The sequence below is a fragment of the Sciurus carolinensis genome, chromosome 7, assembly GCF_902686445.1.
Source record: "Sciurus carolinensis chromosome 7, mSciCar1.2, whole genome shotgun sequence".
NCBI lineage: Eukaryota > Metazoa > Chordata > Mammalia > Rodentia > Sciuridae > Sciurus > Sciurus carolinensis.
The window spans coordinates 118,601,580-118,617,526 of record NC_062219.1 but is presented as its reverse complement, the minus strand read 5'-3'; the positions used below and the strand labels follow the sequence as shown (position 1 = coordinate 118,617,526).

Here is a 15,947-nt window from a genome sequence, read left to right as displayed (position 1 = left end):
TCCATACTCAGTTAGCAGTACAGAGATTCTCTTCTAATTTACTGAGTTTAGAAACTAAGCAACTAAGCTTATTTGCATATCTCAAAATAAATATAAACAGGCCAGTACAACAGAGACTGAGCAGTCTTCTTTAAACAGAGGGAATGTGATTAAACACGTGGACTTTGCACCAGGTTTTTTGTTGTTGCCTTGCTTCCTGGTTCTTGGACCAGTTCCTCATTAACTGATGAAGTTTCCTACACAGAGGTTTGGATAGGTAAAGTATTAGCAATATAGTTAATTATATGCTAAGAGAAAAGTACTATCTTTGGCTTTATTACAAAATAACACTCTAAATTAATTGTGTTCTTGAACATTTTCAAGAATGTCTTTTAAGAGGAATATTCAAAGCAAACTGCAGAATCCTGAGTCTTTCAGAGAGAGGAAGTGATAGCAAACAACAATTTAAAAAAAGAGAGGAAAAACACACACACAAGGTCAATCACATCTCCCCTATGTCATTACTACAAGTGATGCAGGTGTTACCGCAAAGGCTGCTCAGAGCAGCGGACACCACCTGCTGATACCTCCACACATACCTTGCTGTCCAAGAGAAGGTTGTCTGGTTTGATGTCTCTGTGGATGAATCCAAGTTGGTGAATAGAGTCTATGGCTAATACTGTTTCTGCTATATAAAACTGAGTTTCCTCTTCTGTCAGGGTGTCTTTTTTCATCAACAAGGTCATCATGTCCCCTGTAGGTAAAAAGATACAAAGCCACCACCACACAATCACACACAGACACAGACACACAGACATACACACAAGCAACACGTAAGTAAGTACTGGTTTTCAGATCTTCTCTATCTGCCAACATGAGGCACATAAACAGAACCCTGCTGTACACCACAGACTGACCCGCACTGCCACTATGACTGTGCAGGAATGACAAGGAGTAGTTTATAATACTTAAGGGGTTTAAAAAAAAAAATCACAGCTACAGAGAGCAAAACATTTTCATACCTAAGCTATGTAATACTGACCATTTTGCTGTGATTTCTATTTTGCTTTTGAGAGGAAAAGGAAATTTCTCCCAAACAACTTTTAAAAAAACACTTTTGCTTAGTATAATTATTTGGACTATGGGGAAAACCTACTTTACTTTTCTTTTTTGCACAAAAATCTGAAAACCTCTCTAACTCTAGAAGCAAATGGCACTTCACATAGGTTGTATTGCTGCTGTTAGAGAAAATGAAATGTCAAACAAAAATGTAAATATCTGGGAAGGCTAAAAACAAGCTTTCCAACTTCTATTCACAAAACACTGGAAGATAAACCAAAAAAAGGCAGAACTTATGCAGCCAAGCATCAGTCAACAAAAGCTGAAAATGCCATACCTGGATGCATAACAACTGCCTCCCAGAAGTGCACACTAAACACCTCTCAAGACCAGTGATTTTTTCCTAGTGTTTTGTTACATAACAAATGTATACCAATATCCATCACTTTTAAAACAAAGAATCAGTTTTAGCAGTTAAATGGCAACCTCCTTAGTTTTCTGCAAAGTCAAAATTTAATTATTTCTGCTTAATATGAGCAACATAAAATAGCAGAAAAAAGATTCAGATCCTAAAATTCAACAGACGAAAACAAAGAAAATATGTATAAGTAGTTTAAAGTTAAGAAAAATAGGAAAGGTTCAGTTTAAACCTCATATAAAGCTATATATATGTTAGAAAACAAGGAAAAGAGAAAGAAGCCTCTATTTTAATACAGCATCATGCTGCTTTTAAAATTTCATTTCAATCATAAATTTTATTGTTTGTATTCTTGGGAGAAAAGTAAGATATTTTTCACTCAGGCAAAAATTAAATCCTCTTTTTGGCCCAAGACTTTAAAAATATACTCCTAATTACTCCTGTAAGCATTCAATCAGGAGGCACACCAAAGACTGGGGGTGTGCACTCAGACCAACATTAAGAGGCCTGCACTCTTGGCATAGGACAGCAGTCAATGGCTTCATACAGCACCTGTGTAAGCCTGCCCAGATGACCAGAGAGCTCAGGCCAGATAGTCTATGCTGCTGGAGGCCAGCTTCACCAAGTGCAGGAGACATGAGAAGCTATGGAAGATGGTGCAATAAGGAGATACACATCAAGGAGTTGGTGACTGGGCTGGGGAGATAGCTCAGTTGGTAGAGTGCTTGCCTTGCAAACACAAGACCCTGGGTTCAATCCCCAGCATTGAAAAAAAAAAAAAAAAAAAAAGAGGAGTTGGTGACTAAGCTGGCTCTATTTAAGTACTAGCATGTAAATATTTAAAAGTTTCTCCTCATTCTGCTGGACAGACTCTTTTGTAACCTTGATCAATTGTTAATAAAAAGTATTGATGACCCTGGATCTAAACTAAGGGTTGTCACAAGATCATTATTATGCCACAACTGTATTTGCTTTGCCAAGAACCAAAAAGCAAACAGTTATCTTTTGTTTTTCTCCACCAGTTTGCTCAGAATTCATCTAATCACTGAGAAACAGACTGTGTTCCCCCAAAAAGATGGTATGTTCTGTTCTGAATTTACTTTGAGAGGCCTTAGAAGAGGCACATGCCGAGGTATGTCAAACTGGAAATCTCAGAAATGAGAAACTGATTCTGGCTACTAATATAGGTTATGAGAAAGTCACTCCTTATTAATAAGTAAAAGAAAATGAAATTTAAAAAGTTGAAGCAAAGAATATTATAGCTTCAATTTTGTCACTTGGATACCTTATACATGATTCCCATTGACAGGAGGAAAGCAAGCAGAACTGCCTAGTTTATTCCTACACATTTTAAAAGGAAAAGGAAAAAGAACTGTCCATCTGAAATTATGAGAATGAATGAAAAGGTTACTAAGATTATAGAAAGGCACCCCAGCACAAGACAGGCTATGACCTCCTATATAGACCTAAAAGAAGATAAAGAAAGAACTTTGTGAGGACAATTAAAGTAGAAAGGAGGGTTAATTGTTGATGTGAGAAAGAGAAACCACAGAACAAAAAGAAAAAATGACCTTTCATTGTTAAGTAATTACCTCCAGGCAGGAACTCCATGATTAGGTAGAGGTTTAGCTTATCCTGAAAACTATAGAACATTTTCACAACCCACAAACTGTCTGCCTCCACTAGAATGTCACGCTCCGCACGAATGTGGCCAACCTGGAGGTATACGCATTTGATTAATGACAAGCCTTGCTCTACTTTATTAGACTGCATATTTGCTTAAACAATTTAAATATTGTTTTGAGTATTTAATTGTGATGATGCAAAAGATCTACTTACACAAACCTACTAACTCAAAATTGACATTTGATTTGAAAATATTTGGTGATGAAAACTTGAGTGATAAAAGGCTTTAAAAATGGCAAAATGAATAGCTATAATACAAATGGCAACTTTAACATGCTATAAATTAAACCTCTGATCAGTTAAAATTACCACTCTTTTGCACATATTTCTGTTCTAATAATCCCTTATGATAAAAATAAGTCCCTAAAATAAGACTCTCCAAACAAGTCCTCCCTCAAGTCTACAATGACATATAAAATGACAGTGACAATTCTAGAATACTATGATGCCACAGAATTTAGTTCACTGTGGAGCAAAGAATATGTGCTCAGTCATTTCTCACTACATTAAAATATGAGAACATCTGCTGGGTACAGTGGCACATATCTGTAATCCCAGCTTCTCTAGAGGCTAAGGAAGAAAGAAGGCAAGTTTGAGGTCAGCCTGGACAACTTAGTGAAACCCTGTCTCAAAATTAAAAAGTTAAAAGGGTTGGGTAAAAACAAAAGCTCAGTGGTAGAGTGCCCCTGCATTTAATTCCCAATACTATAAGAAGAAAAAAAGAGAGAGAGACCAACTAAGAAAAGTTATAGATTAAAATTAATGACATTTTCAGTTTTTTTGTTTTACTAAAATAGCTAACTAAAGGAGAGCAAGTTGCAAAAGGATAGGGCAAACTGGTAGAATTATTTTGCTAAAATAATGCTTTATAATATCAAATTTGTCATATTTACTTTAAATATATAATAGCAATCAAAACATTGCTACCTATTATGAAATCCCATCCTTCCTTTTCTCTTTTCCTTTTTTTTTTTTTTTTTTTTTTGTGCTAGGGTCTTGCTATATTGTGGAGACTGGCCTCAAGCTTGAAATTCTTCTGCCTCAGCCTCCTCTCTTTAAAAGTGTCAGAAGATCCAAAGTTGGGTTGCATCAAGTCTAAGTTTTATTTAGACCCAGTCCAAGCCTTTAATAGAGATTCTGGTCTTAATTTATGCTATCAGTCTTCTTTTTTTTTTTTTTTTTTTGGTACCAGGAATTGAACCCAGGGACACTTAACCACTGAGCCACATCCTTTGCCCTTTTTATGTAATTTTTTGAGACAGGCCCTCTCTAAGTTGTTTAGGGCCTCAAGAAGTTGCTGCTAAGTTTTGAACTTGCCATCCTCCTGCCTCAGCTTCCTGAGAGGCTGCAACCAGCTTGTTACTAGTCTTAAGTTTTTATAATATGTTCCAAAGTAAAAGATGTACCAAGAATCATAAACTGATACCTTTGTTGGCAAATTCAGCCCAATGGTTGTTGTTTTGATTAATATGATGCTTTACACACTTGCTTTATTGGTACTCTTTGCACTACTCTTCCACTTGGACATGGAGCCCACTCTCTCCTATCCTACATATATCTTGGATTTACATATAACCTGCTTCATTTGTCCAGGTTAATTCTCAGGGCCATGGAAGCATTTTAATTACATATTTGAGTTTTCAGTCGCTACTAAAATTGTTCTTTGGGAGACAACAGCTTCAATGTGCATAAAACTACATTTTTACTTCTGTATGTATGGTATGAGTGAAAAAAATGTACAGTAAGGGAATAATGCTATAAAACCACAAAAAAGTTAAGTAAAGCATCTGCCTTTATTCAACCTAAATATAAAAGTAAAGTTTTTGCAAAACTAATGCTGCTTGCTGACCTGTAGTCCTGCAGCCATAGCTATGACCCCATTCAGAAATTAAAAACTGTTCAAGGTGGCCTTCATGTGCCTGCTTACATTAAGGCCCCTACCTACTGCAGGGAGCAAGGAAAAGTGGGGCACTACTATTACTACACTCACCTCGGAGGTCAAAATGGTGACTGCAGCATTTCCTGTTTGTCCAGGGGAAAGCTAATCATTGCAAGCACACCTTGCCCTTCTCTCCTGAGGCTGATATGACAGCGAGGAGTCTCAAGATCTACAGGTGGAGTCAGTTGAAGATGGAAAAGGAAAGAGCCAAAAGGTTCTCTTTCCTCCATTCTGTAAATATTTAATAGGGTGGGGTGCTAACTGCTCTCTGGGGCACTAAGAAAGCAGAGATGAAAGTTAGGCTTTGTCCTACCATAATAGTACACTGGCATCACAAGTAAAATTGCCCTTTTTCACTAGAAATATCTGACACTAGCTAAATACTGGTGTCTTATCCTTTAAAATTTTTCCAAGTAGAATAAAATGTAGAGCAAAATAACAAGCCAAACTCTCAGTGGTAGCCTTCATTCATGCTCAGTTCAATAAAGTCAACAATAACAACAACAAAAAAATTTTTTCCTCTAGATAAGGCACCTGTAACTATAAAAAGTTAGGCTCTGAATCTAGACTTTGTCAGTTCTACCCAGAAATGATGACTGGATTTGCACTGGACTACTAACTTTCACTTATGCTCCTTCAAAATGTTTGACCCAGGTAGAATCTATGGTTAGAGACTTTACCTGGACTATACCAAGATCAAACCTAGGTAACTGGTACATCACTTAAGGTGAGCTAAACAATTAAGTTAATGTCCTATTTAACGCATAAATTAATGCAATGTTTAAAATCCTAATTCTAATAGATATGTTTATTTTCATGGAGAAAAATCTTAGAAATTGATTTTTAAAAAGGCAGAATATTTGATAAAATATTAGATACCCTGTTGGGCACCTGGCACATGCTTTTTGGAATTAATAAAATTCTGAAAGTCACAGTATGCGCTGTACTTTACAATTTTCTTCTGACTGCTAATTATTTGATAAAAGTTTCAAGCCTTCATTAAAACTATAGAAAGTATGTCTTATAAAAATAAATCTTTTTAATTTTTTTTTTTTTTTTTAAATGTGGTGCTGAGGATCGAACCCAGCACCTCACAGATGCTAGGCAAGGACTCTGCTACTGAGGCACATCCCCAGGCCCCAAAATAAATCTTATAATAATAAATCTTACTTATGAAATGCAAGTATACTGACTAGTCAATAACAGAAATGATATTTTCCTTCTCAAGATTAACTGGCATACTTTCAGTACCTATACATTCATACCATACACTAAGTTCTAAGTAATATATAAATAGGGCTACACTGCAGTTTCATTTTTATTTTTTTCAGTACTACGATTGACCTCAGGGACATTCTACCACTGAGCTATATTCTAGCCCTTTTTATTTTTGAGATAGGGTCTGCCTAAGTTGGCAAGGTCAGCCTGGAACTTGTGATCCTGTCTCAACCTTTGAGTCTCTGGGATTACAGGCATGTGCCACTGTGCCTGGCTTACACTGCTTTTTGCATAAGATTCCTGTCAGCTTAAAATACAGCATCTGAAGATTTACGGCCTGAGAATTTGACACTGTCAACCAAAATTCCTAGGAGTCTAAAGTTTCTGGGTAACAATGAAAATTAAAGAGAAAATAAAACTTCCAAATTTTGGAGGTGGCACTTGAATGAAGGCAGAGAAGACTCCATGATTACACTCCTCTCAAGAGGTAGACAGGACTGGATATAGGGCCTGTCTCCATCCTTAACCTTGGGCTCTTTAGAGAAGCTCTCTCTGCCAAAAGGTCTCTCTTTACACTCCTGTAACACTGGACCTTTTACAGGACACTTGTGGTAATCACTCACAGCAATTAAGAAACCAGCTAAATTAAACTGGATTTACAGAAAGTCTGCCTTCTCACTTTTTAAAAATATACCTTTCAATATTTGTAACTTACTTATTTTGCATAAGGAACTTACAAATCTCATAGACCTATTTGCAAAGTGGGCTCAGGTTTTAGAAAGTATTGAGGTTCTTTGACAGGATGACATGCTAGGGCCTCAGTCATGTTAGCTAAGCACTCTACCACTGAGCTACATCCCCAGTCCTGTGAAAGCATTTTTAATCATTAAAGGAGAAATTGCAATGCTCTTCCATTTGCATCATATTTTTCAAATTAATTCAGATATTGGAAGATCAGCCTCTCTAAGGTAATAATGAGCTGTTCAGAAGACCTAACTTTGGTTTAGGTGTGAATGAATGAACTTACAGAATGAAGCATATTGAGACACACCTTACAATGTCAGTTCCAAATTCTAACTCCTAGTCCTCAGTTCCAAGGTATATAAACAATTCCTATTCTCAGCATTTGGTAAGCATCCATACCAAGTATGACCTTAAAAAGAGGTCCTCATGATAAGGTTATCTTGTAATCAAGTGGGAGCTTCACACAGCAGCTACTTCTGTAACAGGTTTTCAAAGTTAAAATGACTACCCACAAGCATTATTGGTACTTTTAAATATGTAACTGCTTCTTTGTAAGAGTAAAAAGTAGTTATCATATTATAGTCATAAATAACAGAGCTAAAGAAAATAATAATAAAATATACATTGCAACTAAGCAAACAGTTTTAGAGACAAAAAATTCAGAGGCTGACCAAAAACCCTGCTCCAACTGTGCTTTACCTGCTCTTTTTCGAGCATATCTGCTTTACGGAGGATTTTCATTGCATATACGTGCCCCGTATCTTTCTTCTGAACCAGCCGCACCTTAAAAAGTCAAAAGAAATGCCAAGTCAAAAGTCCACATCACCAAGTTAATGCTTTCATGTGTTATAACAAAGACAAAGGTCTTTTGTTTGGTTGGTTTTTGGTTTTGGCAGACTTGGGGATGGAACCTAGAGCCTAACAAGTTAAACTGAAAAAGTGTCATAATTTGAACATAAACAACTAGTAGTTAACAAAGCAGAAGAAAATGCTTTTCAGTGTCTCAAAATGAATACATTACACATAGTAATGTCACTACTGGTAACATTCTCAAACATCTCTATATCTGAACAGCTTTGGCTCCACAGTTGAACAAACCAATCTAATTTAAAAGCCTCAATTTCAAACTTAAGGATGAGTTAAATACCTGGTATATGTTATCTAATCATCTCTGGAAACCTAAGCAAATGATTATAACAACATTTATAATAAAAGTAAAAACTCATGCACAGGAAAAATGTCTGGAAGTAAAATGTTAAGGTTTCATGCAGTTTTACTTTCTTTTGTATATTTTCCAAGGTTTCAAAAGAGAACAGATGGGGCTGGGGGTGTGGTTCAGTGGTAGAGCACTTGCCGAGCATGTATGAGGCACTGGGTTTGATTCTCAGCATTGCATATAAATAACTAAATAAAATAAAGGTCCAAAGGCAACTAAAAACGTTATTTAAACAAGAAGAGAAAGAGAGAACAGATACTTCTATGATGAAAAGAAAATTAACAGTCCACAAAACAAAGAAAAACTTCTTGGCACGTTCTTGTACATCTTCCCCTTCTCTTCCAAGATAAAGTTATTTTTCTCTGCATCTTGCTTCACGTTTTTCCTGTGTCCCATGTCCCTTTCTCCCTGAACAGAAAACCAGTCTAAGATTGCTTTCCCTCTCTCAAAGGGTATCAACAGTGATTCTGTATACCAATGGATCAATTTTATCTTTCACTTGTGCCTTTGAAATATCACATTTCCCCTGGGTACTGATTTTTACTAATATGCTACTCCTTCTATACAAATATAATTTAACTAATATATGAGCAGGTCATTCACTTTGGGTTTTTCCATTAATGAGAATTATCTTTCAATGACTCCTTCAAACACCCCCAACAGCTTGCTCTGGTAATTGAACAGAATACACTTATAAGCATACCTGGGCGAGGGGGCTAGAAATGTAGCTCAGTGGTAAAGCACTTGCCTAACGTGTGAGGGCCTGAGTTCAATCCCCAGCACCACCAAAAAAAAAAAAAAAAAAAAAGAATATCTGGGCCAGGGTCTGGGGATATAACTCAGTGGCTGAGAATTTGCCTACCATGAGGGCCTGGGTTTAATCCCCAGGACTGTTTAAAAAAAAAAAAAAAAAAAAAAAAAAAAAAGGACATGCGCCAAAGTTGCAAATGCTTCCAGTTCTCTACCACTACCTTTATAACTCCTTTCTGTAAATTCTCTCCTAGGTCATCTTTTCAGAGATATATGAATAAAGGGTGGAGATAGCTACTAGTTTGCTCCCGGAGAAGTACTGTGGTATTGGGAAAAACAAAAGCCTTAGGGTCAGACTTGGACCTGATGTCTGGTCCTGGTGCACAAATGCTATGTGACATTGGGTTTTTATATATACCCTCAGAGTATTAACTTCAACATCTATAAAATGGGTTTTTGTCATGATTACAGGAGAAAAGCATTGAGTAAATAATAAATATTGATTTCCTTCTACCTTTCAACTCTCCCTCTAGATCAATATTTAAAGTACCAACCTCATCCCTGGCAAAATAGAAAAGAACAGAGATCTGGGACAGTGAAGAAGGGAAGAATGAGAGAAAGAGGCCAGATAGAGCAGTTAGGATGTGGTCTTGTGTGCCTGTCCACCAACCCCCACATATTTCATTTATATCAATGATGGTATGTTGCAAAGTTTGAAGTACCGTGGGGTTTTTTGTACTTTACAAGCAGCTTTAGTTTTTACCTCACCAAATGCTCCTCTGCCTATGACTTTTAAGGACTCAAAATCTTCCAAACCAAGTCTTGTTCTCTTCAAACGAAGAAACTCTGTCTCCTTCCGAGCATGTGCTGATCTCCTGAGTCTTTTCTAGTATTTAAAAAAAAGAGGAAAAGTAAGGAGTTGAAATTATGAAACTGTACGACTAAGTCATATGTGTGTCTTGCCCAGGTGGAGAACAGGACCACACTAAACCTAGACAATCTCACACAACAGTACAACAAAAGGATCCTTAAGAGGTCATTTGTCCTTTCCCTGGCCTGCAGACACAAGAAGCTGGTGCCTTCTCTGGGAGCTCTGACTAATCTACTTCAGCAATCCATTACTCTAACATTTCTAATGAAAGAGGATGAACATTTTCTTTTAATCCTTTTTATATAGAATAAACTTGTTTTTTTATTTTACTTTGGGTTTTGTTGCTATTGTTTGATTTGTTTGTTGTGCTGCAGTTGTTGTTTTATGGTTCTGAGGATGGAACCCAGGGGGGACTTCCCAAGTACCACTCCTGCCCTTTTTGAGACAGGATCTCACCACTAAGTCACTGAGGCTGGCCTTGAACTTTCAATCCCACCTCAGCCTCCTGAGGTGCTGGGATTACAAGTGTGCGATACTGTGCCCAGCTCCTTTGGGTCTTCATACATGCTACATATAGTTCATTGTGTGCTGGAACTTTCTATCATTCTTATAAATAATGCATATTTTTCACCACCATCCTGGATTCTAAATTTCTGAAGGCATTTCTACTGCCATTTAGTTACTTGCATGATCCTTCATTAACTGTATTTTTCCTGTCACATCTGTAGGCAGTGGGCAGAGGGCTAATTTGAGATAGGTAACTTGCTTCACTTCCACATAGTGTTTCACTAAACTCGTAAGATTGCTATGCCTTACTCTTTTAAATTTTAATTTGATCTCATTGACCCCACCCTTTTTCTTGGAATTCTCATCTAGGCACATACATGCCTAGAGAAGTCTTCCTTTCCTGGGTATCTAATAATTAACTTCTCCTTCTTTATGCATACCCAAAACCAGAAGCATGCCACCCCTCAAGTTCCTTTGTGACTGAGCCCAAACCCTTCTTCCCCTTGGCACCAAGGCTAACTTGATGAACATGAGACAACCTTCTGTGCTGGATTTCAAGGAAGATTTTTCCAATACTAATTACCTCTTCATCTTTTAGGCCTTCCTCTTCCATCACTTTTTCTAACTTCTTTTGTCTAAAACAAAAAATAACAAGATATATGAAATAACATTTGAATACTTTCTGAAAATTCTATACAAAAATAATAACTGGTTTTTGAAAAATGACAAAATCAGGTAAATCTAAAATGCCTCATTAAAAACAAAAAAATTAGGGCTGGGTGTGTAGTTCAGTGGTAGAGCACTTGCCTAGCATGTGTGAGGCACTGGGTTCCATCTTCAGCACCACATAAAAATAAATTAATTAATTAAATAAAGGCATTGTGTCCATCTATAACTAAAAAGAATTAAAAAAATTAAAAACAAAAAAATTATAATTACTAAGACAAGTGAAAAGCTACCCATCTTTTGTTAGATTTATATTTTGAAAAAGATTCTTTAGCCAAGTGCGGTGGTACATGACTTTAAACCCAGTTACTCAGAAGGTCAAGGCAGGAACATGGCAAGTACCAGGCCAGTCTGACAAACTAACTCGACCCTGTCTCAAAATAAGAAATAAAAAGGGCCAGGCTCAGTGGCTCATGCCTGTAATTCCAGTGACTTGGGAGAATGAGGCAGGAAGATTGAAAGTCCAAGGCCAGCTTCAGCAACTTAGCGAGACCCTATCTTAAAACTAAAAATAAAAAGGGCTGGGGATGTAGCTCATGGGTAAAGCATCCCTGGGTTCAATCTCTAGTACCAAAAAATAATTAATTAATTAATTAATTAAGGACTGGAGATATAGTTTAACAGGACTGGGTTGACGGAAAAAGTATATGTTAATGCAACACAGAATTTTTTTTTGAAACCAAATGTTGGTTTTGTTTTTTTTTTTCCTCTCCAGTTATTTCCTCCTCACCAAACCACAAAACAGCTGTTATTTGATAACTGCTTATATCAGGGTGCTTCTTTTTCTCTCTCTGTGACTGAAATCTACTTCCTTTATTTCACACCTTCTTCCCCCTTCCTGCCATGAGCAAAGCGTAATAAATAACAAATGTAAAGGCCAATTTTAAAGATTCAAGGGGGAGGACTGATCAAAAATGGTAATTGACACCACTATCCAAACTTAAGATTCCAAATTCTTGGAGTACTAAATGATGGGGGTGGAGGGGGAGTGCAAAAGATTGAATGCCAGGTCTCTTATATACCCCTAGCCTCATATGAGAATTTTGTTTTTCTTTGTGGTACTGAGGATTGAACCTAGGGCCTTGGGCATACTACACAAGGAGTTTACCACTGAGCTACATCCCAAGCCCTTGAGAATATTTTTGATCTACAGTTTCATAGTGATTTGATAAAACTTAAATAAGCACATGCACACACATACACAAAACTTCCTTATAACCAATTCTACAGATCCAAACTTCATTTATTCAGCATAATTTAAAAAAAAGTACACCGGCTGGAATCTTCCTCACCACTTATCAGCATCCCAGATAAACAGGCAATATGAGGGTGGGGCCGAACAAAAGTGTAGAGGAGCAAAAGCATATACCTAGTGTGGCTGACGCACACTGCACTTCCAATGCCACGTCAGTGTTGGCACTTACTCTGAAGACAAGAGTTAACAGGTTGTATGCAAAATGTGATAAGATTTCTATTTTTGAATACTAATTAGCAGTAATAAGGATCTGATGGACTGGCAGGCAGGAAAAGCAAGCAATTGAGAAAGACATAAGGCTAACTAATTCAAATATGCATTGAAGTTCTGGTACTAGGGCTGGAAAACTAGAATGACATGAAAGGTTCTATTATAAAGATCAACTGCAGTAGGAATCATAGGAAAAGTCTTAAAAATCTCTTGTCTGGGAGATAATGATGCCCCCAACCAAAATAGGAAAAAGAGAGAAGAATATGGAAAGAAAACAAGTCTCATTTTGGTCAAAGATTACTTATTACAATAATTGTATTTAGTTAAATATTTTATTAAAATTCATATTACAAATCTACGGGCTCAAACAATGAATAAGAATATGTCACCAAACTCAAGAAGTGAAAAGATCTACTCTGATCCTGATGGAAAAAAAGATTCCAGTACATGGCTCCCAGTCTCACCACTTTCTTCACACAGTTCTCAAAATATTTTGGGATATGCATCTCTGTATGCATGTGTATTCAATGGAAAAGGCTATAATTCTAATAATTTTGGGAGTATAAATTAATACCATTTCTGTGGCTAGATAGTTAAAATAAGGAAGCGTAAGACACAAACTTAAATAATAACTTAATTATGGCCAGTTCTTTTGGTGCTTGGAATATCAAATACTGTCATACCTCCTCCTGACTACATTTTTGTTGAATAACCAAACCAGACTGAACCATAATCTCGTGCATTATCCACTATGTCATAGAACTGGTTCCTTTTGACTATATTTAAAATATAAATACAATTTTGGAGGTTTCCACAGTTTTACTTCAAGTATAACTGATTTCAATAGAACACCTGCCTGGGTGTTCTAATATATCAGAACTCATTACTTGACCACAATGAGATTATTTCATTAGCGAAAGTATCCAGGAAAAAAAAAAGTATCATGACAACAATTCATTGGTTCCTGAGCCACAAAGACCTTGACAACACCAAAAATGGCAAGCACATTCTAAAATGAGGCTTAAAAATGGCATCTTCTGTAGGAGGATACTAAGGAACTATTGTTAACTTGGTTAGATTCATGATTATGTAAGACAATGAACATATTTTTTGAAGATACACATTGAAGAGAAATGATATTTGGAATTTACTGTAAAACACAATTAGCAAGAGCCAGGCGCAGTAGCACATGCTTGTAATCCCAGTGACTTGGGAGACTGAGGCAGGAGGATCCCAAGTTCAAAGTTGCAATTTAGCAAGGACTTAAGCAACTTAGCAAGACCCTATTTGAAAATAAAAAAATAAAAAGGGCTGCAGATATGGCTTTGTGGTTAAGTGCCCTGGGTTCAATCCCTGGTAGCAAAACAAAACACAAACAGGGCTGGGGATATAGCTCAGTTGGTAGAGTGCCTGCCTTGTAAGCACAAGGCCCTGGGTTCAATCCCCAGTACCACAAAAAAAAAGAAAAAGAAAAAAGAAAAAATCCACAAAGAAACACAATTAGCAAGGAAAACTGAGATAACTGACACAAATATAGAAAAGTATTAATAATTATTGAACCTGAGGGACGAATATATTGGGAAGAAGTTGACTATATTACTCTTTCTGTTTGTTTTAAAATTGTTCATAATGAAGAAGAAAAAAAGTAGGCCCCTCTACAGGTTGGGGCAGCACTGACTAGCTAACACTCTGGCCTTTGGTGGAGCCACTGGGCTACTCATCTTCAACATTCCAAACCAGAACCTTGGAAGAGACCCCAGGTCACTTTCACAGGGAGAAGTCACATCCAACCTCACCCAGGCAGTGCCTTCTATGTGCCCCATTTATTTGCATGTGTGCTCATTTTCCATATGAGATGGTTAGGTTATATGAAGGGTAGGACCACATTTGAATCCCTGATTTCCACATGAATAGTGCTTTGTACACAGCTACTTTTTAAAACATATGTTGCTAATTTTTATTTTTTATTTTATTACTGATTTATTGATTTTTGTGGTACTGGAGTTGAACCCAGGAGGACTCTACCACTGAGTTATAGTCCCAGCCCTTTTTATTTTGAGATGAGGTCTCCTAAATTGCCCAGGCTGGTCTCAAATTTGCCATCCCTTCTGTCTCATCCTCTCAAATTGCTGGGATTACAGGCATGTGCCACTGCAACCAGCTAAGGTTTTTGTTTTTGTTTTTTTTTAAATAAAGATCAGAATGTGTCAAAATGCGTAGAAACATTCCTGACTACTACTTATGAGCTCCCTTTTCTAAACCTAATTTATTCTAATTTCTATTGATAAGACACTTCAACTAACCATACAGATTTTTAAAATCTCATAAGTTACAGCACTTTTACTCTATACTCTGGTTTTACTGATATCTGGTCCATGAAGACCATTAGAAGATCTAGATTTGAGAATGGGGATGTAGCTCAGTGACAGGGTACTTGCCTAGCATATCTGAGGCCCTGTTTCAATCCCCAGCACTGCAAAAAATTTAAAAAAAAATTAAAAAGATCTGGATTTACCCATCTTTGAGGCTTAATAAAACTGATACTGGTTCACTAACATTAATCACATATTACTACTCAGTATCAGATCATTCCAAACACAGGCATAGTTAAGAAAACTTGAGTGAGAATACCTTTTTTTCTTTTCTTTACTTTTTCAGAGCTAGGGACTGATCCCAGAGCCTGGTACATGCTAGGCAGGTACTCTATCACTGAGCTACATCTCCAACCCCTGAGTAAGAATATCTAAGAGAAGTTACAGACTATGTGGGTTCTCAGAGAGTAAAATGCACAAAAGTCTTTATTTGACTGGAGGGTAGAGGAAGCATACCATTATTGTCTGTTAAGTTAGGTTTATGTTTTTGTGATTTTTAAATTAATCCACCAAAAGGGTCTTCATGAAGAAATAATACAGAATATTTTGTCAGATGAAATGCCTGTTCCCTCAGTTTCAATTACAGACTGCTATATATTATATCTAAGTCATTATTTTTCATGAAAAAATAGGCAATTATCAACACCCATTTGGCACATAGGATCACATACCAGCAAGAAGAGTAGCTGTTCCTTGAGAAAATGATAATAGAGGCTGCTGTCAAAGGCAAAACACAAACTGAAGAAATAGAGTGGATCTTGTACTATTGAATGTTTACAGTGTACCAATGGCATTAACAGGATATCAAGCAGCATTCCACACCACTGTGTGAAGGACACTACATTCAGGGGGTTTAACTTGCCACAGTGTTTTTGTAAAACTGCTCCAAGTTCTTATATTTTACTCATATACAGGAAATAATTCCCAAATGAATTTTATTCTTTCTTCTATCTCTAGACTTTGCACATCGCCCAATGCAAAAGTTATTTATTTAAAA

General features: G+C 36.7%; 1 protein-coding gene across 3 annotated transcripts in view; it reads right to left on the bottom strand.

The window, feature by feature from the left end:
• Stk38 (serine/threonine kinase 38) overlaps positions 1-15,947 on the bottom strand; it is a 45,515-nt gene that overhangs the window by 18,458 nt on the left and 11,110 nt on the right. For all 3 annotated transcript variants that reach the window (XM_047557959.1, XM_047557958.1, XM_047557957.1), the window contains exons 3-7: positions 10,971-11,022; positions 9,773-9,895; positions 7,743-7,826; positions 3,049-3,172; positions 579-733 (exon numbers count right to left, since the gene is read on the bottom strand). In XM_047557959.1, the coding sequence (XP_047413915.1) occupies positions 579-733; positions 3,049-3,172; positions 7,743-7,826; positions 9,773-9,895; positions 10,971-11,022 (538 nt within the window). The remainder of the gene's footprint in view (positions 1-578; positions 734-3,048; positions 3,173-7,742; positions 7,827-9,772; positions 9,896-10,970; positions 11,023-15,947) is intronic.